This window comes from Bicyclus anynana, chromosome 14 (genome assembly GCF_947172395.1).
Source record: "Bicyclus anynana chromosome 14, ilBicAnyn1.1, whole genome shotgun sequence".
NCBI lineage: Eukaryota > Metazoa > Arthropoda > Insecta > Lepidoptera > Nymphalidae > Bicyclus > Bicyclus anynana.
In genome coordinates this window covers 14,546,391-14,573,915 of record NC_069096.1, presented here as the reverse complement: position 1 = coordinate 14,573,915, position 27,525 = coordinate 14,546,391, and the positions used below count along the sequence as shown (strand labels likewise).

General features: G+C 34.4%; 3 protein-coding genes across 4 annotated transcripts in view; 1 reads left to right on the top strand and 2 right to left on the bottom strand.

Moving 5' to 3' along the window:
* Positions 1–1,364: 1,364 nt before the first annotated feature.
* LOC112044974 (SUZ domain-containing protein 1) lies at positions 1,365–13,019 on the bottom strand. Its single transcript, XM_024080997.2, has 3 exons — positions 12,883–13,019; positions 12,500–12,792; positions 1,365–10,764 (listed from the first exon to the last, which is right to left on the bottom strand). Exons 1-3 carry the CDS (start codon positions 12,940–12,942, stop codon positions 10,530–10,532), a joined length of 588 nt encoding a protein of 195 aa, XP_023936765.1. The 5' UTR covers positions 12,943–13,019; the 3' UTR covers positions 1,365–10,529.
* Positions 13,020–13,586: 567 nt separating this feature from the next.
* On the top strand, positions 13,587–19,402 carry LOC112044927 (DNA-directed RNA polymerase I subunit RPA1). The gene is made up of 3 exons (XM_024080939.2): positions 13,587–13,757; positions 13,865–18,033; positions 18,486–19,402. The coding sequence occupies exons 2-3, from the start codon at positions 13,873–13,875 to the stop codon at positions 19,305–19,307; spliced, it is 4,983 nt and encodes a 1,660-aa protein (XP_023936707.1). The 5' UTR covers positions 13,587–13,757; positions 13,865–13,872; the 3' UTR covers positions 19,308–19,402.
* A 1,593-nt stretch (positions 19,403–20,995) lies between these two features.
* The window catches only part of LOC112044928 (putative inorganic phosphate cotransporter), a 74,483-nt gene continuing 67,953 nt past the window's right edge, over positions 20,996–27,525 (bottom strand). For both annotated transcript variants that reach the window (XM_024080942.2, XM_024080940.2), the window contains exons 8-11: positions 26,123–26,255; positions 25,391–25,512; positions 24,621–24,740; positions 20,996–23,713 (exon numbers count right to left, since the gene is read on the bottom strand). In XM_024080942.2, the coding sequence (XP_023936710.1) occupies positions 23,504–23,713; positions 24,621–24,740; positions 25,391–25,512; positions 26,123–26,255 (585 nt within the window). In that variant the 3' untranslated portion in view covers positions 20,996–23,503. The remainder of the gene's footprint in view (positions 23,714–24,620; positions 24,741–25,390; positions 25,513–26,122; positions 26,256–27,525) is intronic.

The following is a 27,525-nucleotide window of genomic DNA, read 5'->3' as shown; positions in this document are numbered from 1 at the left end:
AAGCAAGAAAAATGAAGCGTACAAGTGTGAAACATCCCGCTATAGGTACATGTATCGACTCTGTCATTGGAAGTTTACGTAAATATTTTGTAAATTTGTACGTATCTCTTATGTTGATCAGTTTATGAATATGATAACAAACATAATATTCATATTGATGTTGATGATAAGGATCTCTTTATATAATTTGTGAAACTTTATCTTCATTCGTAAATGTTACATTAAACATTTTTATGATGTTTTCTCTAACGCAGTTGGGTATGTCTTGCTATATGTTCCATTCCAGCTGTCTCAATTTAAGAATTGTTAAGTTGTTTTTTTTTCTACGCAGCAGGTTTCGCTTCCATCTTAGTTTGCATCATCACTTACCATCATGTGAAATTGTAGTCAAGGGCTAACTTGTAAAGAAGAATAAATCAAAAAATATATTTATTTATTTTTAATTAGTAAAACACGGATACGTTTTCACTAAATCAGTCAGTGTGCCTAGTGGGAGTTTTCAATATTTCCATACTGTTACTATCACGTTGACGTTTACGCAAATTTATATGGAATTGAAACAGTTGTGCAGTAGTGCCACTAGATGGCGCTGTTTCAATTCCTTAGAAATTCGCGTTTACGTTACGTGACAGTAATATTATCAAACTGCCACTAGGCCCTCAGGTCAGTAAATATGACAGTGAGTATGCGGAAAATTCCTAGTTTAGCCACGGCGAGTGCTACGGTGTACGGTTGAATCGCGGTTCTCAGATTCGTGGAACAGATCATATTATTACCCTCATAAGAGTCTATGGCTACATCCTACAGCAGCAGGCGAACAGGGTAGGCGAACCTTTATGCATCAACGTGCCATTTTTTCTAAAAATGTTTAATGGGGTCATTGGCGTGCCATCAAATAATTTTGACTTTCTGATTATTTGGAGAATAACAATAATAAATACTATCAAAACTCTTTATGAAATAAAGTAAACAAAAGAGGTACATTTTGGAATGTTTTTATTACACGCATAAATTAAATTATTGTAAAATTAGTGTGACTTCTGTTGCTGCAGGTTAGATGACAAATAATTTATGTCAAATACCTACTTTACACATGTTTTATGATCGGCGATGTGCCCAAAATATTGTGTCGCGTGCCATCAATGGCACGCGTGCCATTGGTTCGCCTACCCTGTCCTACAGCATGGGTTCTGAAAGCTAATAATAATTTGCTCCTTGCTCTCTTTCATGTGATTTCGAGTCACGAGACCCTGCGATTAAATTCGGTCGAGTTTAAGTAACATCGCATCCCACGCAAGTTATTGTGTTCACGGTTCACGCAACCGTTGGGCTTCAGAATAATTACCTAAATAAAAAAAATCCGGTTAATTTTTTCAACAATTTTATTATTTCGGTTAAAATATAAATCCATACACTAAAATGCCTATTTTATTTACGATTAAAATAATGAAGAGAGTACCAAAATGGCGTAATGAGAAATAAATATTGCCGACATTGATATACACAATTTATATCTAGCATCTGTTTGTTTGTCTGCCTTGGTCAAGCATAAACTTGTTACGGTAACGCCAACCACACACGGTCAAATATACTCGTACCGTCGAGTCTGTAGCGCGTTTAGGGATGTGGGCAATAAAAATATATATACATATAACCATCAGTTTACGATATTACGACATTTTTTTACTTTTTACATCCCTAAGCGCGACTTGACGGCACATTTGACCGTGTTTTGCTGACGTAAGTAGGTACACCGAATTTCCAATCACGATCGCAGATATGATCGATCACAGTATTGTGATCAGATACATGAAACCTTCAATTTACTTTGTACACGATCAATCTGGATCGTTGTCAATTATTTTGATCGCTGTTCGCAGTTGAGATTGACCACGGTAATGATTGATTTTGTATAGAATGTATCGATGCATCTGATTACGGTTGAGACTTTGATGATCGTGATCGAAATTGGCGAGTACGCTAGGAAGCTCTATATCAAAGGCGATCTGTCAGTAAAAAAAATTACCTAAATATGAGTGTGTAGTAGAAAGTTTTATTATTTCTGCCTTCAAGAAAATACCAATATTTTACATGTTTTAATGTATTTTTTTTTTTTTTTTTTTTATTATTTACAAGTTAGCCCTTGACTACAATCTCACCTGATGGTAAGTGATGATGCAGTCTAAGATGAAAGCGGGCTAACTTGTTAGGAGGAGGATGAAAATCCACACCCCTTTCGGTTTCTACACGGCATCGTACCGGAACGCTAAATCGCTTGGCGGTACGTCTTTGCCGGTAGGGTGGTAACTAGCCACGGCCGAAGCCTCCCACCAGCCAGACCTGGACAAATTAAGAAAATCTCAATCTGCCCAGCCGGGGATCGAACCCAGGACCTCCGTCTTGTAAATCCACCGCGCATACCACTGCGCCACGGAGGCCGTCTATTATATTATAATTTTATTATTATATTTATTATTATATATTATAATTTTCTTATAGTGAGCTTGTCGGACTTTGCCCTACCACAACTATATTTGACCAAGGCATTATTGACATGTCTAATCTAAGTTGTTGAGTTATATTGCGACGCGAAGTTTAAACAAAACTAATACTTTGAAAATTGTCAATTTTGTTTACAATTAATACATTTTTTATTTAACAAAATCAACACTTCTTCTACCTTCAACTTTACCTTTCGACTACAAATTAAAATTTACACTGTGCCCCAATATTTTTTTACTTAAAATTATATTTGCACGATCACCGAAATGGAAAACATTTTGGGTTTCTTGGCGTTTGTTACCTTGTAAATAAACATTTTTTTTATACATTAAAGGGATACTTATTTTATTTTCTAGTTCCAAAATAAATACGGGGACGGTAATTATAGATTTTCTTTTAATCCAGTCGCTTTCGACATCCCACACAACACAGACCTTAATAGACTCACGGTTAAGAGGTCGCACTCAAATACGAAATGTCTAGTTACTTCAAACTTTAGACATTTCGTATTTGAGTGCGACCTCTTAACCGTTGGACTATTACTTTCGTATCCACCTTTATAGCATAAGCTTTTCAGCTATAAGGCAAAGGATGGTGTGGATAAATCTGTACTGTAGCGCTGTTCTATAACGCCAGCCACACACGGTCAAGTATACCATCACGTCTGCACCGCGCTTAGATATGTGAAAGTAAAAATGAAAATTTCGTAAAATGTTTACGGTTTCGATACTTTTTTTTCACTTTCACATTAGTAAGGGCGCTGCAGAAACGATTTATAAGATATCCCTTGACTCATATAAAACCCTACAAAGTGGACATCTTTAAGTCGAGAGTGAATAGGCACCTTCTAGGCAAGCGCGCTCCAATGTAGACTGTATCATCGCACAAAAAAATTACAAAGCGACTTTTCAATCCGGCCACCATTATTATTAGATATAAATGCTGATTGCAAATCTTGTAAATATTTTCGTAACGTAAAAAATATTAATTTATTCTAACCACAAGCAATAAATATGTTAATAATAATAATAATTGGCACTAATACACATTTCATAACGTCTCAATGTTAATAGGTACCTTGATAGGCAAACAAGATATGTATTTACAAATTTTACAGATAACATAATAATTATTGCTATAATATCTCGAGATGATTTAAAATTAAACATTGATTACATTTTTTTAATGTACAACCTTCTTGGAGTTTCTTAACATAATTCAATTCACTTTGTCTACTTTTGGGAGTCTGGCTTTGAATGGGGAGATGTGAAAGACGAGCTTTTGATATAAGACAGTTGATAGCTAATAAGCTATTTGACACTTTTTTAAAAGGTCATAAAATGTTCACTTTCGTTCTATTAAATAGTAAAAAATAAATCGAGACTTTAACTTTTGATCAAACGTCAGACACTGTCAGCTATGATGGTCTGTAGGTTATCGGTGCCATTACATCGGTCATCAAGCAAATTTTGTTGACTACTTTTTGCCTTTCAGTTTTTTTTTATATGGAAAAAAAACTTTTATAGATTTTTAATATTTACACCGAAAGAATAGTAATTTCCATCTCTGTATTTATCGAGATTTCAGGAAAACTTTGAGTTAAAGCATTTACATTGGTTTAATTAAAGCAAAAAAATTTTCAATATTTTTATAATACTTTTAAAATTCAATATATTAAATATTGAATTTTAAAAGTTCAATATTTTTACTAAGACTATGACCGATACAAAGCGGCCAGCAGTGTTTTTGGATTTTTGAAAAATAGATTTAATACGTAATTTTTAACTTGAGATTCTAGGTAATCTTTTACTATTTTTAATTAAAATCGGACCTTTATTCCAGGTGCTAAACGAATTTAATATACTTAGTTTATATTAAATTTGATATAAGTCAACTGGCCTATTGATGTGTAAAACTGAAGGATCGATCATTGTGTTGGTTTGGCACTACAAAAAAAAAAGCAAAAACAAAAAAGACCATTATTCAGCGAAACGAAAACGGAAAACGAGACTGTAACTTCATAAACTATATTACTCATACAAATATTTTACGCAGACAAAGTGAATGAATACCAAACTTCTTTCTACGCCATTTATTTCTGGACATGGGATCCTTTGTACGATATTGCACGAATTCCAAAAAGGACATCTAGTAATGTAATGTCGTACTAAAGTGAATCAATAACTTAGGCGTATGCAAACATGAATCTGGTACCATAAATACAACACTATGTCCAACAAGATGGAAGAAAATGGCCACTGGCCAAAACGCTTTTAACGACTAGGCACTCCTTTCGTCGCAAAGTATTAATATAACAATAATGAGAATTATACATTACGAGTATAATCTTATTTTTAAAAAATTATGCACTTATCTTTCATAATGTCACATCTTAAAACGTGTAAAAATGTATTCAATAGATAGTCAAATACAGATAAAATGTGTTCTATTTACAAAAATATGTTAAGTGTTTATTTGGTACTCCCTCACTGAAACAAAACTATTTAAAGTCAGCCACTGAAGATTCAGTAAGCTCACATGCCTGCAGCTCGAACGACTTGACAACCGATAAAACTGATCGTGTGTCTGTCGCGATGTGCATAACATTATGCCGATCGCGACCAACACGCGATCAGTTTTATCGGACGTCAAGCCGTTAGCGCTGCAGGCATGTGGGCTTATCGGATGGTGAGTGGCAACATTAGACATTTTAGAAAAATGTGACACAGTAAAAAAGTTTAGATGACTAGAAAAATCTTAAAATTGTGAATAAATACAATATCATCACGCATCATTACCGTAGGGGTAGGCAGACACCACGCCCAATTGTTCCGACCCTTGCACATCCCTTGCTTCATTCATCGCAGCATTTCTTTCATACAAGCATTGGCGCATCTAGGATTATTTCCTAGGGTGGGTCTGGCCCCCGACATCAAGTCTATTATTTAGAATTCATTAATGGTTGGCCAGAATCCTGGGGTGGTTGGCCAGAATCCACGACCCACCCGCTATAAACGCCTATGCATACAAGTTCGTCGGTTTAGAGTGCTGTTAACCAGCAGGGTTATTATGCAACTCGGTGTACCATTCAAATAATCGATCACTACATCGTTTTTCATCGTATTATCGGCTTAACAATCATCTAACATTGTGTTTTCAACGAAATTACATAATTATCATTTTACGTAAAGAAAATTTAGTGAAGTCGTGGTAGTAGCCGATGTACGTTATTTTAATAAAAAACTAGTATTTACGTAATTCCGTTGAAATAATCATGTTAGATGATCGTAAAAACTAAATATCATAACGATTTGATGTAAAATTGTGCAGTCTAGGTTATTTCGTAGAAATAACTATTTTAGAAGATCACTAAAACGGAAATACGATTAAGAACGATGCAGTGACTCTGACTCATTCATTGAATGGTACACCGAAAAACACAATAGGCTGGTCTTTACTGAGCATGTCCTGAATTTGACCCAGGACATTTACTTTGACCTATCTCCCAAATTTCGTTTTCCTTGTTTTTAAGCCTTTTGTTCTCCTTTCATTCATCCTCTCAAAATGCCGAAATCATCTATACTAAAGCAATACTGAATGTACACTATTAACCAACAAATTAAAAATGAGGGTATAAATCGCTACTCATTTCACACCTTGTAATAATTATAATTAACTTACTCTTAAGTTAATGAAAATAAATTTGATTAATAAGCTTAGAACAATAAGATATAGTTAATATATTTTGAATATACTAACTAAAAAAAACAGTTCATAATTTAAAATAAATAAGTTATGAAATTACCCGCATTTTCTACCTGCATTTCTAATTTGTTTGTTGTAAACAGTGCACTTCGGGTATGGCTTTAGTATATAATGCATTTTCATCTTTCATCTTAGTGCCAATAACACTACGCTTATTTTGGGTCTAGACCAGAGGTTCTCAAACTTTTTTCTCATAGACCACTTTAAAATTTAACTGGTTCCTGTGGACCCCCTGCTAAATTTCTATCATTTTCGAAATTTTCGTTGCAGCTAAATCAACAGACACCACGAGATATTTAAAAAAAAAAATAGTGAGAATTGATAACTTAGTTAATTAATTGATTGCGCTGTGTGAGTGGATGACAAAAAAAAGTAAAATTGTCCAGAGCAAAAGTTATTTCGAACAACTTTAATTTTTGATATCTACTCACAGCACAAAATCGATGCACAAATTTTCGTGGACCCCCGTTTACGAATCGTGAACTCCCAGACCCCTGTCCTGGGGGTCCACCTGGACCATTTTGGGAAACAATGGTCTAGATAGTTGTGTGTATTGTGTAAAATATATTTATATTTATTTATAAAAAAATCAATAAAGGTAAGTCTATTTCAGACTACATCATTTGTCAGACAATTTTTAACTTCAGTGTGAGAATACCAGAATAGTGTGTTGATTTTCCCATTTCATATTAAGCTCTTTTTTCAGAAATACACGATTCCCGAGTAACTTAACACAAATGTTCATTTCTTAGACTGTACGGTCTCTAACCTTTGCCTATCACTTAGTGAAAATTTAAAAACACAATAATTTTAAAATGTATTTTTTTCAGTCGAAACCTATAACAGGCACACATCACAAACACATATGTTTTTAATAACTTGAAAACAGTCTAAGAAATGAACATTTGTGTTAAGTTATTTTTTATTCTTTAACTTGTAAAGAATAAAAAATAACTTACACAAATGTTCATTTCTTAGACTGTACGGTCTCTAACCTTTGCCTATCACTTAGTGAAAATTTAAAAACACAATAATTTTAAAATGTATTTTTTTCAGTCGAAACCTATAACAGGCACACATCACAAACACGTATGTTTTCAATAACTTGTGTAATTTATAGATATCAATCGATCTGCATTGTGCAAAAGCTGAAAACCCGCCACAAATAATAGCGTATTTAAGCCAAAAATGTAAAAATGCCTGCTATGAGATAAAAGTTATGACGTCACACATTAATGTCATGTTGACAGCTAAAATTCTGTCAGGTGACAATTTGTCTGAAATAAGCTACAGATAATCTATTTCAGAAAGACGATTTTGCTTTAGATATAGTATATAATTTATAGTTTATAGTCTATGACAACACAGCTTGTATATTATATGAACTAAAAAAACGTCAGCATAGGAGAAACACATTGTTGAATTATTTAAAGTGATACTAAAGGTATCGGTAATATGATATCGAAACCTGTTTTTTTTACCTTGTCTAGTAACTCACAGACATGATGAATTTTATATATATGTTCCTTATTTGCTGGTGCTCCTTCAGTTTTACATACAAACACGTCTATCTTTATATTTTACTATTACATAAGCCAAGCCGTCTTTCCAAAATACAAAATTTATACAAAAATTTGTGGTTCCATTTTTAAAATTTCGTGGCACATACCTTTGACCACATATAATTGCTAATTACATACTTACAACAATGAATCAATGGTCAATTGAAGGTTTAATAAACAAGGAATTTCATCACCTTACTATTTGAAACAAAATAGCACATACTGTGTTACTGGCGAAGTCCAAAGATGTGCAAAGTCATTACTACCTAATGGAGTACAAATATAACAAATCAATTACAGCGAATCCTATCCTACTAATATTATAAACGCGAAAATTTCTATGTTTGGATGTTTGTTACTCTTTAACGCCGCAACCACTGAACTCTTTAACCGGTATTTTACTGAGCTCTTTAACCGACGAACACGATTACAACTATGAAACATTGATTCTATAGTTTTTATAATCGCATAAGATCGATGATCACATACTTTGACAGAAAAGTAACGTCTAGCGAGGCATGTCCTTATGTAATTAGTCAGAGTTTATATGTGAATATATGAATTCCTTTGATAGTAAACAGTTGACAGGCAGCATGGTGGTATGTAAAACTGAAGGTGTCCTTCAACGAGACAAACCTTCAGTTTATACACACAAACACTCTTGGTCTGCCATCTTAACAGTACATCCATAGAGAAACAGACTCCTCGAACTAGATTGAAAAGATGGGTAATCTTTTAGAAAATCATTGTTTCCTATCTAGCTTAGAGGCACTAACATGAAAATTATATTATATTTTTATTATAGTTATGCTTTCCCATATTTTTTTTTTGAATCATCAACATCAATGTATTTCCACTTTTTTTACATAAGAAACAAATTATTTAGATTGGGCAGTGTCGACTTTGTCCACTGTGTAGATTTGACCAGTAACATAAAAAATTGATATCATTTTGAGAACATAAACTTATATATAACAAAAACAATATAAAACTAGTAATGTACAATTATTAGTATTAATCTTAGCCTAAAAGTAGTCTATACAAATAGAAAAACTAGGTATAAAAAGTTATGTTACACAACATAAATGTCACGTTTAGCACATTCCTAATTTTGGGCTAGAGGTAGAAATTGATGAGTTGGTAGAGTACTAAACTGGTTTGAAAATGTATCAAAGTTTCATTTAGAAAAACATTCTTTTTTCAATGTTGTTGAAGAAAAGCAAATGGGTCAGCTTATGTCAAGTGGAAAATTGCCTATTGGCCATTTTCAATAACCTATCTATCCGCCAATTCACTTACTAAAGTTAAGAAAATCTATCTTTCTGTTCTTATCTGCTTTTCAATAACCTACTGACAGATAGTTTGACTGTTACTGATAATTGAGGAAATAGGTATCTATCCGTAATCTTGGATAGGTTATTGAAAACGGCCGTATAACAACAGCTCTATTATGTATATTATTGTATCTTAGTGAATGATTAAAAAATTTAGACACAACATCGTTTTTAGTCGAAGTGACCTTAACTACACCATTTTATATCAAATAGCAGTGATTTATTGTTTCTATGATTATTTGAATTGTACACCAAGATATAGTAATATACATACTAGGCGCGATCTCATATAGGTGATGATGATGATGATGACCCAGCAGAGTAAAGTAGCTATGCCCAATGTCCACCTTAACCTGCGTGCAAAGCCTCATGTGCCTATAATTTTACAAATTTAATTTTAAAGGTCATAAGCTCAATAGACCCACCCGACGCCTGATCAGCACCAGCACCTCAAGCTGTTTGTATTCTTTGGAATCTTTTCACTACAATATGTGGACAAACAACCCGCGGATAGCAAGTGGGCCACTGACCACATGTTGCTAACATGGTTGTCTTATGTCTCTGCACAGGACACTAATGGATTAAATGCTTTCCATTACTGACTGACCACTGAAGTTCAGTTTGACACACAACATTAAACCAGATGTTGATGAGTGGTCACCGAGTGACGAGGCAGGCTGGCCAGATTGGACTGGTGCTCAATGGGTCCAAATGAGCTATGACCTTAATTTAGTAATATGTATCCAGGCAAATCATCATCAATATTTTGTGTTTACCTCAAAATAATTTTTTGGGTGTCATCAATTCATTACCACAAAAATTTGTTAAATCTATCTAAATTTTCAAGTAATAAATTACTTTTAGATATAATAATTATTTGTTCCCAAGAAGTGAGCACTCAAATGACTATATTTATTTCACAATTTCTCTTTTATCTGTAAGTTTTTTTGCCAAGTTTTTTTGTAATACTTATGTATTAGTCAGGGAGCAATTTACTTCATTTAGACATAGTGAAATAAAGTGTTGACAAAAAGTTAAATACCACATATTCAGTCCTCTGTAAAACATTCCTCCCAGATTCAATAAGAAGGCAATTGGCACTTAAATCTGCAACACCTCATTCATACGACAATTAGTAAATAAATTAATTACTTTCCAGTAACATGTACTTATATGGTACATTATACAATGATTGGTGACAGTGACACATAATATACATTTTTTAAAATACCATATTTATATGGAAATTGTGAAAAATACTTCCTCATTAGTTCATACCTCCCCAAAACATTGTCCTTCACAATAATCATGATGAAAACATTGGATGGACTATAATTATGATAAATATAAACATGGTCACAAAATGCTACCTCCTCGAGAAGCCCTTAGTTCCATCTGGTCCTCTGGGCGTCCTTATAACAAGAACTCCGGGAGGTGGTGGAGAGGGAAAGACACCGGCAGGAGTGGCTCCAGGGGGAAGCCTCGAGAGCACCTTTTTCTCTTTGCCTTTGGCATTGTTTTCATTACAATTTTTCGTTTTCCCAGTATTCTTGTTTTCACTGATATTGTTCGCTTGTAATTTGTCTTGTAACCGACTGAGGCTGTAATAGGAAATTATTCACATTAATTATACAACTTTATAAAATTAAATAAGTATTTTCTAAAAAAAAAGATTGTCCATATGTTTTAAATGACTGAATGAATGAATTAATAGTAAATAGTACTGTGAAGTGAAACTAATGAAGATTTGTAACAAGTGTGTTATGAGCTTCAGTTTTATTTAAACTTCCACCTTTCATTTTGAGGAAACTTTTTTTCCTGATTGTGTAAGTGCCTTAATCGATCAGGAATTGAACCACAACCTCTGTGTGATCCTTCCCGCCACTTTACTACTGTGCTATTGAGGCTCAAAATTCTTTTAAAACTTTTTGCTTAAACATAATTTTTTTCATGCACTAAAGTCCTCGGCTTCTAAATAAGCAAAGTAAGTTAAATATATCCCTATAAAAAATAATATCATAAAATTAAACTTGTAATTTCGTTAGTGACAAATATGTGATTATCATAACACTCAACTATGTAAGCATATTAATTGAATTATTAATCAATAATCAGCAAGTAATTATTATTATAGTAACATTTTCCTTCCCTCCAATTACTTCAATTATATAAGAATAGGTATCCAAAGCTGCTCTAGTACAAGGTTTTACCATTATTTGTGTAAGAAGGGAGAGCAACAAATACAGGTAACATTTTGGAATATGTTGAAGCTTCTTCAGTGTTGACATTATTTTGAACTGCCTTCAGAAACAGGTAGAGTTTTTATAAATAGTCAAACTAGATGTTTCAAAAGTGCATGAATACTACATGAAATGAATTAATTTTGATTCAGATTTTGCACAGATTCTACATAATTTATATATTTTGTACCTTAATAAACCTTGAGCTGCTAGCAAATTGCATTGGGTACACAATTTTGTAATCCAAAAATAGTGGAAATGCCCATAAAGAAAGTGTGAACAAGGAACTTTTAATGTATTAGATTACTACCTTCTTGTGAGTAATTACTAATTTCATTTACACAAACAGCAACTGCTACCGACAACTGCAGCTGGCAATGTTTTGACAGCAGTCAACGGTTGCAGTCAACTGCAGTTGTTGGTAGCAGATTCCAGCTGCCGTTGGCAAGGTGCTGCTCATGTAAATGAACCCTTACTCTAAATAACAAAATGTTTATGTTGTGTTAATATTCCTTTATGTCACATTACGGAACTAATGACAGGGCACTGCTCACTACATAAACACCTTTCGGTTCTAGATATAATCAACAATTCTCTGTGCAGAACATGCATTGAGGAAGAAACATTAATACATGTTATGCTTAGATGCAGAAGTGTATCTGAACAATGTGCAGCATAAATTGGCTCCCCAGCAACACTCCATGAGGCTTATGGCCGCCTGCTAAGCTTCTGGAGCAAGCTTAGTTTGCTGGAATGACTCCACTGGGGAACAGCAACAAATGGACCAACATGCCCACCTTTACTGGCCAAGTGTAGAAAAGGTCCAGGAGAGAAGAATACACAAAGGTGTTAATGCTATCAAGTTACTACTACATCCAGAGGTGTGCACAGTCTACCAGTGACTACATCTAGAGGTACAATGTCTTCAAAGTCTTCAAACTTACTCTGTTGGAAAAACTAGGAGGATTCAAATCCTCTGTTCTGTATAATGCTAGTTTTTCTATTAAATCTACCTACAAAGACATACTATAGGATAATAAGGTGTCTATTTTGGTATATAGGTACAGAGTTCAGATATAACAGATATAGGACTTACTTGTCGTCAATAACATCCTCTGGACTACGAGCTTCGCCTAAAATTCTTAACCGGGCTTCCTCATACTCCTTCTGTCTTTGTTCAAGTGTTTTGACGGGCCTCGCTCGGTTTTCTCCGTTCAGCTGCCCACTGGCCAAGGAACTCGGCCGCTTGAGTATACGTATAGCTGGCTCAGGCATTACGCACTGAGACCCAATGCACGCGCTCTCTTCTACAATTACGTTCGTAACCTTGCAACCTCTTAGACTCGTCACTGGCGGCACACTGGACATCAGCTTGATCTTTTTGTCCAACTGAAACAGTAACTTGTGTTATTATACACTGTGCCACGTAATTATTCATGGGAATCAGTGTTCCGATTTGGTTTTCACTGATAAACTTACGCCAATTTCGTCCATATCCTCCCAGCTTTCACATATGTCAACTTCATCTTGTGCCGCCATCTTGCAGTTTGTTTGAAGTTTTGATAAAGTTTGACTGCGTACAATGTTGCTACTACTTAGAAACCATTAACTCAATGTTACCATTTAAAATAACATTAAGCTTACTTTCCACAAAGCGATCACAATGATCACGCTCACGATGGAGATGCATCGCACCCAAATTCACCAACAAAAACGTATATTGTTGCAATGATAATTTATTATTTAAGTGTAGTTAAATGATTATATGATACTAATAAAAATATAAAAAGTATATTCTACTACCTAAGCTTCATGAAGTTGAAAATATTTTATATTGCAATAAACATTAAATTGTGTAAATCAATTGTGACATATAATATGCTAAATGGTATTGTTTGGTATTGGCATTTTTTTTTCTTGAGCGTTTAGCTGGATTTGACAGGTTTCAAAATAGATTGTGGCCCTATTGTGACAGAATCGGTAAATAATTTGCAGATAGTCACGCTGTGTGGAGCTTCTACAATCATTTTATTATAAAATAGGCTCTATCACCATTATATTATATTCTAAATAGGCTCTATATTTATTCAATGTAAGCTAGAACTCGTAGCCCAAAAATATACAAAAATAACTATACTTTTAATTTTTAATCTGTTCTGTTTCTAATTTCTATGTTATTTGCTTATTTGACGTCCGTGGTTCTGTGAACTTCTGTGTTTTCTGTTTTGTTCTGTGTATATAACCTAAAAAATTAAAAACCAAAACAAATGGTCGAAAAGCAATCAAGATATAATAAAACGGATTTTAATTTATAATGTAATATCCTTAAAATTTAGTCCGCGTGTCATTTACCTGTAAGCAATAACTAATATATAACTTAGTAAACTACTATGGTAAAATACAGTTTCACTAAGAGGTTATGTATTACCATGATTTTAATGATTTTTTAAATATTTTATAGGCCTAACAATGGACGTGAGTTCAAGATTTTCGTCGGACCTGACAGGGTTGACATCTGTCGATCCGGACTCTATACAGTTTCTCATGTTTACCGACGAAGAGATAAAAAAACTTAGCGTGGCGAAAATCACAAGCACCATTACTTTCGATAGTATGGGCAATGCTATAAAAGGAGGCCTCTATGACCCTGCTATGGGACCACTAAAAGACCGCAATGATTTTTGCACAACCTGCTCTAACACTCTCCTACACTGTCCTGGACATTTTGGACACATAGAACTCCCACTTACAGTGATAAATCCGATATTCAATAAAACTGTTTACACTCTATTTAGAATGTCATGTTTAAAGTGTTTCAAAATACAAATGGATGACAGAATGAAGTTCATATTGAAATTACAGTTGGAACTTCTCGACACTGGCCATATTACTGCTGCTTTAGACTTGGGCAACTACATATGTGATATCAAGGACTACAACAGTGCAACATCACCAGAGAAGCCTAACAAAGTGATAAGGAAATATCAGAAGCTGGTTAGAAAAAGAGATGCAATCAATGAGAAGTTTCAAAATAAAAACACAGACAAACTGAGAACAAAGATCATTAATAATTTCTTTAAAGTTATGAATACATCAAAAAAATGTCTTTATTGTAAGAGCAAACTTATTAAAGTTACAACTAGTGATAATAAGATTATGGTCAACATGAGTACTGAAGGTGGTTTGTCAGATAAAAAAGGAATTAAAATCTTAATGCCTGATGAAATAAAGCATCACTGCACCTCTATAGCAGAAAATGATGAAGATATCCTAACTTGCTGTATTCCAATACTAAAGTATGGAAACATTAAACCTGTTACAGATTTATTTTTTATGCAGGTTATACCAGTGTTGCCTCCCTGTGTGAGACCTTGTAATTTTTTGCTTGGTCAGGTAGTTGAACATCCACAAAATCATGTGTATAAAAATATAATGAATTTTGCTTACAGTGCCAGGGCTGTACTACAGGTTTTAACAGCACCTGATCAACAAAAAGGTATTGATGGTCTTGACCTACATCCAAGGCAGGCATATGAGCGTGTCTCAGGGACATCACCTGCAGAAAAGCTACATTCAGTGTGGCAAGAATTACAAAGACAAACCAATCAACTACTCAACTGCGAAGGCTCAGGCGCTGAGAGTCAAGGATTAAAGCAGATTCTTGAAAAAAAGACTGGTGTAATAAGAATGAATATGATGGGCAAAAGAGTCAATTTTGCTGCTAGATCAGTTATCACACCTGATCCCAATGTAGACATTGATGAAATAGGTATCCCTGAGGCTTTTGCTACAAAGTTGACATTCCCAATTCCAGTTACAGAATGGAATGTAGATGAGTTAAGGAAAATGGTAATCAATGGACCAAACAAGCATCCAGGAGCTGAGAAATTAGAAATCAAAAATGGGAGAATGATCAGAATTCCTCCTGATTCCATTCAAAAAAGAAAATCTCTGGCTAAAAAGTTATTAACTCCTGAAGAGTTTAAAAAATCTGAATTGAAAATTGTACATCGACACTTGATCAATGGTGATGTGCTGATATTAAATCGACAGCCTACACTTCATAAACCTAGTATGATGGCACACAAGGCAAGAATACTTCTAGGGGAGAAAACATTAAGGTTACATTATGCGAATTGTAAAGCATATAATGCTGATTTTGATGGTGATGAAATGAATGCTCATTTCCCTCAAAATGAAATAGCTAGAAGTGAAGCATATAATATTATGTCTGTAACAAAACAATACTTAGTACCAAAAGATGGAACTCCACTTAGTGGTTTAATTCAAGATCATGTAATTTCTGGGGTCAGGATGTCCTTAAGAGGCACTTTCTTTTCTAAAGCTGATTATCAACAGTTAGTCTTACAAGCATTGCCAAATCACAGAGGTGAAATTAAATTGCTTCCTCCGACAATTATAAAACCACTTGTATTATGGTCTGGTAAACAAGTGCTGTCTACTATAATAGTCAATACCATTCCCAAAGGAAAGCCATACCTTTCCTTAGATGGTAAGGCAAAGATTAATGCAAAGGCCTGGCAGAAAGAACCTCCTAGAGCATGGGAAGGAGGTGGTGCAGAATTTGCAAATCCAAATTCAATGTCTGAGGCAGAAGTAATTATAAGAAAAGGTGAACTTTTATGTGGAGTGTTAGATAAAACTCACTATGGAGCAACGCCTTATGGTTTAGTTCACTGCATGTATGAATTATATGGTGGAGACAGTTCAGCTGCACTTTTAAGCTCATTTTCAAAAGTTTTTACTTTCTACTTACAATGGTTTGGATTCACTCTTGGTGTTAAGGACATTTTGGTTGTTGATGAGGCTAATAAAAAACGTGATGAAATTATTAGTTTAGCTCGACAAGCTGGTAGAGTTGCTGCAGTAAAGGCAACAGAACTTCCAGCAGACATAGATGATAATAAACTAAAAGACACCATAGGAGAAATGTTGATCAAGGATCAAAAATTTCGAGCAAACCTAGACAGACAATACAAAAATATGCTAGATTCTTACACTAATGATATTAATACAGTTTGTCTTTCCAAAGGGCTATTAGAAAAATTTCCATCAAATAATTTACAACTCATGGTGCAATCAGGTGCAAAAGGTTCAACTGTCAACACAATGCAAATTTCATGTTTATTAGGTCAAATCGAACTTGAAGGCAAAAGGCCTCCTATAATGATATCAGGTCGGTCTCTACCTAGTTTTCCTCCATATGATGTTTCTCCTAGAGCAGGTGGTTTTATTGATGGTCGCTTTATGACTGGAATACAACCTCAAGAATTTTTCTTTCATTGTATGGCGGGTAGAGAAGGTCTTATTGATACAGCTGTTAAAACAAGTAGATCCGGTTATTTACAAAGATGCTTGATAAAACACTTGGAAGGATTAAGTGTAGCTTATGATCACACAGTTAGAGATGCAGACAGCAGCGTTATTCAATTTGCTTATGGAGAAGATGGATTAGACGTTCTGAAGTCTCAATTTCTGAGGAAAGATCAACTACAGTTTCTAGATGTCAATTCAAATGCTGTAATACCAAAGTCATTTATAAAGAAGCTTAAAGAAGATGCCGATCCAAAAGCTATACTGAAAGCTCAGAAATCATTAAAGAAATGGAAAAAGAAAAACGGAAGTCCATTTACAAAAGAACGAACAAGTGCGTTCGCCCAGTTCTCCCACATTGCTAAAAAAGATATTGTCCTCGATGATATGCCTACAGATAAAACACGTGATCCATTTTATTGGGAATTAGAAACATTGTGGCGCTCTCTGGACGAGGAAGAAAGGCAACAGTATGTCAAAAAACAATGCCCTGATCCAATTCCTTGTAAAAACTCACCTAATTATAAATTTGGGATAATCAATGAACATCTGGATGGGATTCTCCAAGATTACTTGAAAAATCGCCAAGAAAGCCCTTACAAGGAACATACTGAAAAAGATAAGTTTGTTGAAGTAATGAACGCTAAATATCTAGCTTCGCTAGCAGCACCCGGTGAGCCCGTTGGGCTGTTAGCCGCTCAATCAATCGGTGAGCCCTCCACTCAGATGACATTGAACACATTTCATTTTGCTGGTAGAGGAGACATGAACGTCACTTTGGGTATACCTCGTTTACGAGAAATCCTAATGACAGCATCAGCTAAGTTGAAGACACCAAACATGGACATACCATTTCTTCCAAACATACCAGATTTGAACAAAAAAGCAGAAAAATTGCGACAGAAAATGAACAGAGTTACTGTTTCTGATGTTTTAGAAAAGATAGATGTTCAATGTGAAATTGTAACTAATCCTGAAAGGCAACTAAAAACAACTATGCGTTTCGCGTTTCTACCGCACTCACAGTATAAAATACAGTATGCGGTCAAACCCCCGCAAATTATTAAACATATGCAAAATAAATTCTTTTCTGAAATGTTTTCGGTTATCAGAAAGCAAGCTAAAGCTTCTTGTAATGTTTTGTGGGCGCTGGAAAAAAAGGAGAAAAACAGAGCAACCTCTGATGACGAAGATGACAGTTCCCCGGCAGCACCAGCGCGAGCAGCTGCTGATGCTGACCCTGATGCAGACAGTTCGGACGAAGAAGGCCCCAATGACGACGATGATAATACTGATGTAAGTAAGAATTACTATTTATTTATTTCATTTACAGAGAAAACTTAAAACTGAAACATTGATGCGTGGTGAAGGTAAGAAATTGTGTAATGATTGTTAGTTTTAATTTTACAGATGCAGAAGTTTTATCCTTGCCTTCCTAACTAATATTCTAAATTTTTGGATTCAAGTTAAATAAGGTTGTTTCTTTTTTGTTAGCTTTCCAAGCTTTTAACTACTCAACCATCATGAAATGTTGCGTTTAAAAAGACGACTAGGGTATTTTTGACCAGAACAAAAGTAAAGCAACAATTTTTCAAACCTGCGCTGAAGATAAAATTGGAAAGATGGTATATACTGACTGAAAAGAGGATAGGCAATGATGGTGTTTTGTGCACCATATTTCTTGTTAGGAATTTGTTAGCAAATTCATTTATGTTAGGTGCATTAACGAGTTAACTGCAATGTTTCAGGTGAAAACACGAAAAACACGGTCTGAGGAACAAGAATATGAAGATCCAGAGTCAGAAGAAGAAGAAAAATCAGATGACGATATGGAACCAGATGAGCAAGTCGCTAATGAAAATGACGATGTTGTCGAAGTAAATGAAGACGAAGCCTCTGAGAAAGCCAACAAAACAATGGCTGAAGTCGTAGAAAACATAACTAATGCCACAAACTATACATTTGACACAAAACACTATAGGTGGTGTGAACTGACTGTGCATTTTCCAATCGCTTTTCTAAAGGTAGACCTCACACAGGCTTTACGGGACGCCGCTATGAAGTCGGTAATTTATGAGATCAAAAATATAAAACGTGCAATCACCAATAAAGAAAAAAATGTGCTATATCTTAAAACAGAAGGAATCAATATAGTGCAGATGTCTAAATACATGAATCTGTTAGACTTAAATAAACTATACAGTAATGACATTCACGCGATCGCGAATACTTATGGTATAGAAGCAGCAAACAAAGTTATTATAAAGGAAATACAGAATGTCTTCAATGTTTATGGAATTACAGTAGACCCGCGACATTTGTCGTTGGTGGCAGATTATATGACTTATAATGGAATATTTGAGCCAATGAGTCGGAAAGGAATGGAGGCGTCAACATCTCCGTTGCAACAGATGTCTTTTGAATCTTCAATGATATTCTTGAGGGAAGCTGTATTGAATTCAAAGAAGGACTTTATAAGATCGGCATCAAGCTGTCTTATGTTGGGCCAGCCCTGCCGAAGTGGTACTGGATCATTTAGTTTGCAACATTACAACAAAAACAATTATTAATTTTAATAGTAAAGTATGCATCATGAATTTAAATATATTTTTGATCGATTTTAGATATAGCAAAACTGTAATAAACATAAATTCCCAAAATAAAAGATTATTATTTTCTGCTAAATAAATATCTGACTATTCGATGCGAAGGTGGATTATGGTTTGGTAGCCTGAATAGGTATGTCACTTTTCGAACACAACACTTATAATAAATCTGTAGAGGTCAATTATGTACATGTTTTTCAATAATAAAATAAATAATTAAAATAAATAATTTCCAAAATAACTATTAGGGGGTGATTAGTGATCGATACTGATGCCAAAAATGCAATCGATATAATTTTGGTCTGTCTGTCTGTTCGTTGTTCGTTATAGAAACAAAAACTAGTCGACGGATTTTAACGAAACTTGGTACAATTGTTCTTCATACTCCTGGGCAGGTTATAGTATACTTTTCATCACGCTACGATCGATAGGAGCAGAGCAGTGACGGGAAAACGGGAGAAGTTAGTCCATTTTTAAGCTTCCGTCACGTGTGCCTTAATAGGTAGGGTAGGGGTAGTTGAAAGTTTACATGTACTTTCACGCGGACGAAGTCGCGGGCGGACTAGTATTACATAAACGGCTTTATGCTCTAAAGCAGCTCTCAGGTTTATTTATAAAGAAAAGTTTTAAACGCGTGTTCTGTGGTTGTCCAGAAAATTAACAATCTTAAAGCAATCATTTTATACAAAAATACTAAAAATACTTGTAAACATCAAACAAATACTTACCATTCTTACTCTCTTTAAAGCCTAGTTCAGACTACTTTAGTATTTTAGTCAGTGTTACCAACTCTCCAAAATATTTATCACTAAAGTTGGTGTCAAAAACCCCTAAAATCGCCTTAATTATTGAGTTGTCCCCCTAAAAAATGTAATTCATAATAATTTAGATATAATATGCTGTCATATGTTTCAAAAGTCTATATTCAATACAGACAAAATACTACGTCTTTATCTGAAGATTCAGATTTTTTTGAAATCATACATGTTGACAATGAACAAATTTACCAATTTTTTTTATTCGATAAAAATTGCCTCCAATTGCCTCAGAGTGGTTGTAGAATAACGTATTATATGTCGTTATAAGTCGCTAGGCCAAGAAAGAAATATTAAAATTATCATCAATTTAAAAATATTAAAGAGTCAATAATCCCTGAAAATACCTCTAAAAATTTCAGACCAGAAAAAATCCCATTTCACTTATTTGCCCCCTAAATCTGGGGGGAAATCCCCTAAGTTGGGAACCCTGATTTTAGTCGAGTACTAACATTTTTGGCAAAAATTGTTGTACTGGACTTCTTTCATGAATAGCTACCGATTTCAACCTATAAATTAATATAACTACTGCATGGTGCTTATAAGTATTACAATATTGTAGGGAAAAAAAAGAGCAGTCTGAAACGGATATGACGTCGCTCGATCTTGTGTTAACTTGGCGACGCCAGGTGGCGCGACTTGTTTTCGTAAAAGTGGCACTACTGCACAACTGTTATCTGTGTTATCATTTCCATATAAATTCGCGTTTACGTTTACGCGATAATCGCAGTATGAAAACATTGAAACTCCCACTAGGCACACTGTTGTAGATATCCACGTAAAGTTGGCGGTCGTCTGCTATGTTTTACGACGTTAGAGGTGAATTAAAACGAAAAATAAATTAAAAACTTCATTGTATTTCTCTAACACTTTATAAGCAATTGATTTTGTTTTACATGGCATTTCAGTGGTATAACGGGCATAAGAAAACCTCATTATAGATTATAGGTATATTTTTTGTTTGAAAGATACCACTGCTATCACTTGCACACGCAATAATTCCTTTAGTACAATTTATAATATTTAAAGTTCAAGAATGCTCTAAATTATGTATCATCGCATTACACACAAATTTAAACAACCGAGTTTATATAGTCATCAGGATATAGATTTGACAAATAAAAAAAGTAAATGTTAAAGTTACTTTATAATAAGATGGCAAGACTGGCAAAATGGACCTACGCGGGCCAAATATTATGTAGGTAAGTTTCGTCCGCGAAATCCCGCCAAATCTGTGGGGCGACATTTTCAATCTACTTCATAGGACGGTAGACAGAAAATATTCCTACCTATAGAGATAGGTGTATTATATTATGATTTGTGTGTAATTTTTATTCAAAACTGCTTAAAATTACTTATAATTACTAACAGAATGATCACATCAGCTCTGGGCGCACGTCTCGTGTGCTACGTAAAAACTAAATCGATACTTAAATAAATTAAATCTTACAACTGTCGCTTACAGCGATACGGGAGGGACTAAATAAATTCACTCATTTAGGCATTGCAATTGTCAAATAAAAAGAGCTCCAACGGTCAACCAATACTGTCAATCATTTATAGTTAGGTATTTATTTAATTAAATAAACATGAAACTGACATAATTAATTACGTATCTGTAAGTAACATGAAACGCATTAAATTTACGCCTTATAATAACAGCCAAATGGATGATCGATCTTTGGAGCTCTTTTTTTATACATAAAAACAAAAAAAAATATTAGGTAATTGTTTGACCATTACGTGAAAGGAAAAAAAAAAATAATGTCAGAGTTTTATAATCTACAAAAACAAACATTACATAGCTTTATTTTTTGTCTTTGCCGTCGTATTCGAGTATCTGCAAAATTGAAATTGGAATAATAAGTCAAAATTCACAATAATTAGATGATTTTATTTTTATCAAAATTTATTAAAATTATCTACGTATGGATGCGAGGTTTTGTGAAGTCACTGGCTGGGACGGTAACGTTTTTTTTTATTAAAAACAATCTTGGACCCATCGTCATTTACACCTTTCACGCGTCTCTATTATTCTATTCTCAAATTATAAAATTATTAACAATACTTGTATGGTACTTAATATAATAATTATAATATATTTAATAAATAAATAGCATGTTTAAATTAGTGATGCGAAAACGAATTCCAAGTTGTATTAAAGCCTCATTTACATGTGGAGAGTTTCTCATAGAATATCTACTTTTGTTTTTCACCTATGTACCAACTTTCGTCAAAAAATCTTAAAGGAAGATATGTAAGCTACTAGGTGATGGCAATCAGCTAGGTTCTAAGATGTGTTTTTTGTAGTGTTTTAAACGTTGTCTCAAATTATGTGATTTTACAATTAATATTATACCTAATGTTCACTTAAAAATGTAAGTTATATGTTTTTTAACTCTTTTATATTTGGTTAAATCAAAAAAATAACTTTTGGTTAAAAATTGAGTTATAAGTTAGTTATAGGACTCTCCTAATTTGAATTTAGTATCTTAATGCAAATGAGGCTTTACTCGCGATTCTATCACAGCCGTATTGATGTGCGTTAGGATTTTTCCTGTTTTTTTTTTTTCATTTAAAGTGTATAAAGCGTAAATTATAAACTTACCTTTTATAAAAATAAATACTGTACCTACATATCAGAACTATTTTGTTGTAGGCGTTTTAGTGTTGCCAGGTTCGTCTTTTTTCAGGTATTCTTGCTATAAATAATCTCAAATGCATCAATAAAAACCTAAACTCGATATAAGCTACAGAATTTACTTTTAAACCATCAAACATAAAAATTAATATAATAAAGTCAAGTGTTTAACATGCACACTAAAGTTTCAACTACTATTTTTATAACTTGGAATTCAGAATCGTAATTTTCGCTCAAAGCAGACACAACCTTAACTAGAATGGGTAACTTTTATATTTTATTAATACGCTACATTTTCTATACGATGGATAAATTTGTACTACATAACTAGGAAAATTCATTTTGTAATCTGGTCGCGCTATATTTATAAAAATAGGTTTTTTTTTTTAATTTACAGCATTCAGTATAAAAAGTTTCAATTTACAAATTCCACGTTAAGAACTTAGGTACTTTAATTTTTATTCTTTAGTATTTTGTATAAGTATATATATTTTCGTTTGATTTTAGAACTGTTAAATTTTACATAACTTATTGCAAAAAAAACATAATTTCAATTATAATCATAATAAGTGCAGTATGTAATGTCCTTTACACTATTTTGACATACAAATTCCGATGTTGCCAGTTACAATTTCAAACTGCCAGTTGAATGACAGTTACAATTTAGTGTTGCCAGTTGTGTGTGCCGAGCGTGTTTAAACGTGCTATTGCGCGGTTTCCGCTGTGTTCTCGTTATTTTTTTTCTCTAGTTTCGTCGCCTTTTTCGCTGCGGCCTTTTTCGCTATGGCTTCATCCTCAGCCGGGTTGTCCCACTCCTGTCTCCGGCCTGAGCCGAAGATGTTGTAGAACGTCGCGCAGAATATGTACACGCATGCCGCTATGTAGAACACTATCCTCCATTGGGCTTGCGTGGGCTGTTGAAACAGAGAGAATTAGATTTTACTGATCATCATCATCATTATTAACAACCCATAATCGGTTTACTGTTGAGTCTCCTCTCCGAATGAGAGGGGTGAAGCCAATAGTCCACCACACTGGCCCAATGCGGATTGGCAGACTTGACACACGTAGAGACTAAAAACAATATCTGGTATGCAGGTTTCCTCACGATATTTTTCCTTCACCGTTTGAGACACGTGATATTTAATTTCTTAAACTACTCAACTATACCTACATGTAAATACAAGAAATACCTGTCTGTGATTTTAAAATAACTATGTTTTTCAAGTGCTACATAATTACATATTTACATTATACTAAAATACAAAAACACATTTTTTTTTATTTTCGTCTGCTTGATCATTTAATTGTTAAAAGCCATTATTTCCACGGTATTTGTGAGAAATTCAATCCGCGTCCGCTATATTCATAATCAAATCTCAACCGTCCAAGTAAGTAGGTATTATGTACAAACATCGCGATAATCTTTGTTTTTTTTAAGTATTAATTAATACATAAAAAATTATAATGAATTAATATGACTTAATTTTCCCGAAAGTCTCATAAGAATCGATATATTCAAAAATAACCAAATACCAAATAGGCTGAAGTATGAAAATGAGGATGTAGCATCGAACAGTGTTCAGTACCTGTACCAGTTCAGTATCAGCGCTGTATGTCCAATATTTCCTTGGTACATGCAGCACAATACTGAGTTGGATCCTTTTTCAAGGTTGTGCCAAATACGACATAGTGGTGTACTGATGCTTAGACTAAGCGGTTTGAGTATTAGGCACAACAATTATTAATATATATATATATGTATTAAGTGGTTAAGTGTGGCATAATTTTTGAAATAAATGATTTTTCTTTCTTTCTTACCTTGCCCTCGATGATGTATCCGGCGACGATGGGCGCCAACAGCCCGGTGAGGTTGGCGAGGCAGTTGGTGAACGCCATCAGGATGCCAGCAAATCGCGGTGAGATGTCCAGGTGGTTCACCTGAAGTTACAACAGTTGAAAGGGTAAATATCGAAAATACCTTTTTATTAGAGCCATAGGGTTCATAATTGCTTATCTAGTTTATTAAAGATTTGTTGGAATTGATATTTCGCGTTTATTCCTCATTAATGTTTTGAAAAAAAATATTATTATAAAAACAAAAAACCCGACTACTTAAGCGTAATGAACTGAAAAGCAAATAACCACATGGGGTTACAATATGGGTATCAAATGAAATGTCTCATTTGATACCCTTAGTTAAGTAAAAAAAAACAAACCCACCCCCCACCATTTTTCATTTACGGGCGCCATTTTGAAAATTTATAGCATATGTCACTACCACAAATTTGACGAACTCAATGACACGTCATAAGTCAAAATCTATCTTGGGTTATAGGGCGTGCCAAACAAATGGACATGAAAACGGTCGAAAAACATTACCCTACTGACGCAGTTGGGTAAAAAGAATCCCATATTTTTAAAGGGCCCTATGTCACTAAAAGACGCCCTCAGAGAGTCGTTCCCATTTTTCTTTATAAAGCTTTCCTCTAGCAGAACTTTTAAGCTCTCTAGTTTCGCCGCTGAAGTCCTCATCTCTATCGCAATCAATATCAATCAAAATATATCAATTGACAATAAACGAGAGTCACCTTAAAGCCGGAGTAGATGCCCCCGTTGAGCCCCACGCCGATGGCCAGCACTGCGACAGTCGCGGCGGGGTTGCAGCCCGTGTGCGCCGCGATGAACAGACCAATCGCCGGACCGTATTCACCTGCACATCATCATCACATCACCAACACATCAACATTACATCATCAGTCCACTACTGAACACAGCTTTCTCTCACTTTTCCTTGTCCCTATCAGACATACACTTTAATATAAAAAAAATACAACCGACTTCAAAACCTAAAAACGTACCCACTAAACTAAAAAGCGAAAAATAACATCATAATATGTTCTACTGATCAGTATGAAGTGAAGGACCGTTTCAAACAAAAAAAGAATTTTTGAAATCGGTCCAGGCGTCTTTGAGTAATCGGTGTACATACATGAAAAAAAATACCGACCGAATTGAGAACCTCCTCCTTTTTGAAGTCGGTTGAATAGATGCGTCTATCTGTGATTTGAAAACAATTGTGTTTTTTTTTGTTTTTACATGGTACTAAAAACACAAATGAAATTTTTTTAAATCTTGTCTTTCTGTTTTTCCGGGGCTGTATTTTGAACGGCTAAACCGAATTTTATGAAACTTTCACTAGATGAAAGAGGAGGTTATTAAGCAGAATATATGCTACTTTTTATCCCGCAAAAATTCATGGTTCCCGCGGGATTTGTGAAAAACTGAATTTCACGGCCGAAGTTAATAATTTTCATACACACCAATACTGTTGATGATCTTCCTGACTTGCGTGTGGTTGAACCGTCCGCTGGACAGCATCCAGTCAGCCACCACCGAGATGAACATCGAGAACAGCCACATGCAGAGGTAGGGCAGTGCTGACACAAACCCGTTCTGAAACAAGACATTTTTTTTTTAATTCTTTACAAGTTAGCCCTTGATTACAATCTCACCTGATGGTAAGTGATGATGCAATCTAAGATGGAAGCGGGCTAACTTAGGAAGAAGATGAAAATCCACACCCCAATCGGTTTCTACACGACATCGTACCGGAACGCTAAATCGCTTGGCGGTACGTTTTTGTCGGTAGAGTGGTAACTAGCCGGAGCCTCCCACTAGACTGGACTAATTAAGAAAATCTCAATCTGCCCAGCCGGGGATCGAACCCAGGACCTCCGTTTTGTAATTCCACCGCGCATACCACTGCGCCACGGAGGCCGTCAAAACATATACCTAATATCTATTTATTTATAAACTAAAAGATGCGTAAGTGGAAAAACAATTACCTACTACAACTTTTTCATTAGGTACAAGAAGATAGAATGGGGAAAAAAAAGCAAATATTGTCTGGATATTTGCAAAATAAATGAGATTATAAGATTTCAAAATTTATTATAAATCTTTTATCGTAATTAGAAGATAATTCATACAGTTTTAGCTTCCTTACATTAAATGTGACGATTTTTAATTAAATAAACTATATACATAAACGCACAAATAACAAAGATATTAGTAATTTTGTTTGAACGCACATACAAATCTAACGATCATTACATTATCTACGACGTCATAAGTTCGTTACAGGGATCCGCGTCAGCGCCGCAAATCTGTCCCTTATTATCCCTGTAGCTCCGAAAGTAATGATTGCAGATACCCTGTTCCTTTTACAAAATTGCTTTACTATTAGCATACTTCTAATTTATATACAATTTAAAAAAGTCCCTATTACTGTTTTTGCAAGTGGAGGAAACCTCGCAACGTCGCTGAAGTTCATGATTGATGATGATTAAGACTAGCATTTTTTGAGGACAATGTGAATACTTCTTTATTTTACTGTAGACATTTCTATTCTACACATAAATGTGGAATAGACATCTACAGTGACACATGAGACTAATTGGCAGAGTACCTACAGTAATTGAATGCCGGCGCAGTAGTCGTGATTCAATGGTCAATTGGCCAGTCAACCTTTCGACCTCTTGACAGCTCACATGATTAATGGTACCGAAATCGTCATCGTAACTCGTTTCGCTATATAAATAGGCTTTACGTTCCGTGTTTTATTTATTTGTTTAGGTCGCTTTTCGCGTGTATTGTTTGACCCACAAGTTTACCTACAGCGAAAATATTTTAAAGTGTTGCTTTACGAAATTAATCTTTAACG

Bases quoted from the DNA above. Each gene is read 5' to 3' on its own strand.
- LOC112044974 (XM_024080997.2), bottom strand. From the start codon at position 12,942: ATGGCGGCACAAGATGAAGTTGACATATGTGAAAGCTGGGAGGATATG. The intron at 12,793-12,882 runs GTAAGTTTATCA...TTACTGTTTCAG, and splicing joins AGGATATGGACGAAATTGGC to TTGGACAAAAAGATCAAGCT. The intron at 10,765-12,499 runs GTAAGTCCTATA...TTCCTATTACAG, and splicing joins GAGGATGTTATTGACGACAA to CCTCAGTCGGTTACAAGACA.
- LOC112044927 (XM_024080939.2), top strand. From the start codon at position 13,873: ATGGACGTGAGTTCAAGATTTTCGTCGGACCTGACAGGGTTGACATCT. The intron at 18,034-18,485 runs GTAAGTAAGAAT...GCAATGTTTCAG, and splicing joins ACGACGATGATAATACTGAT to GTGAAAACACGAAAAACACG.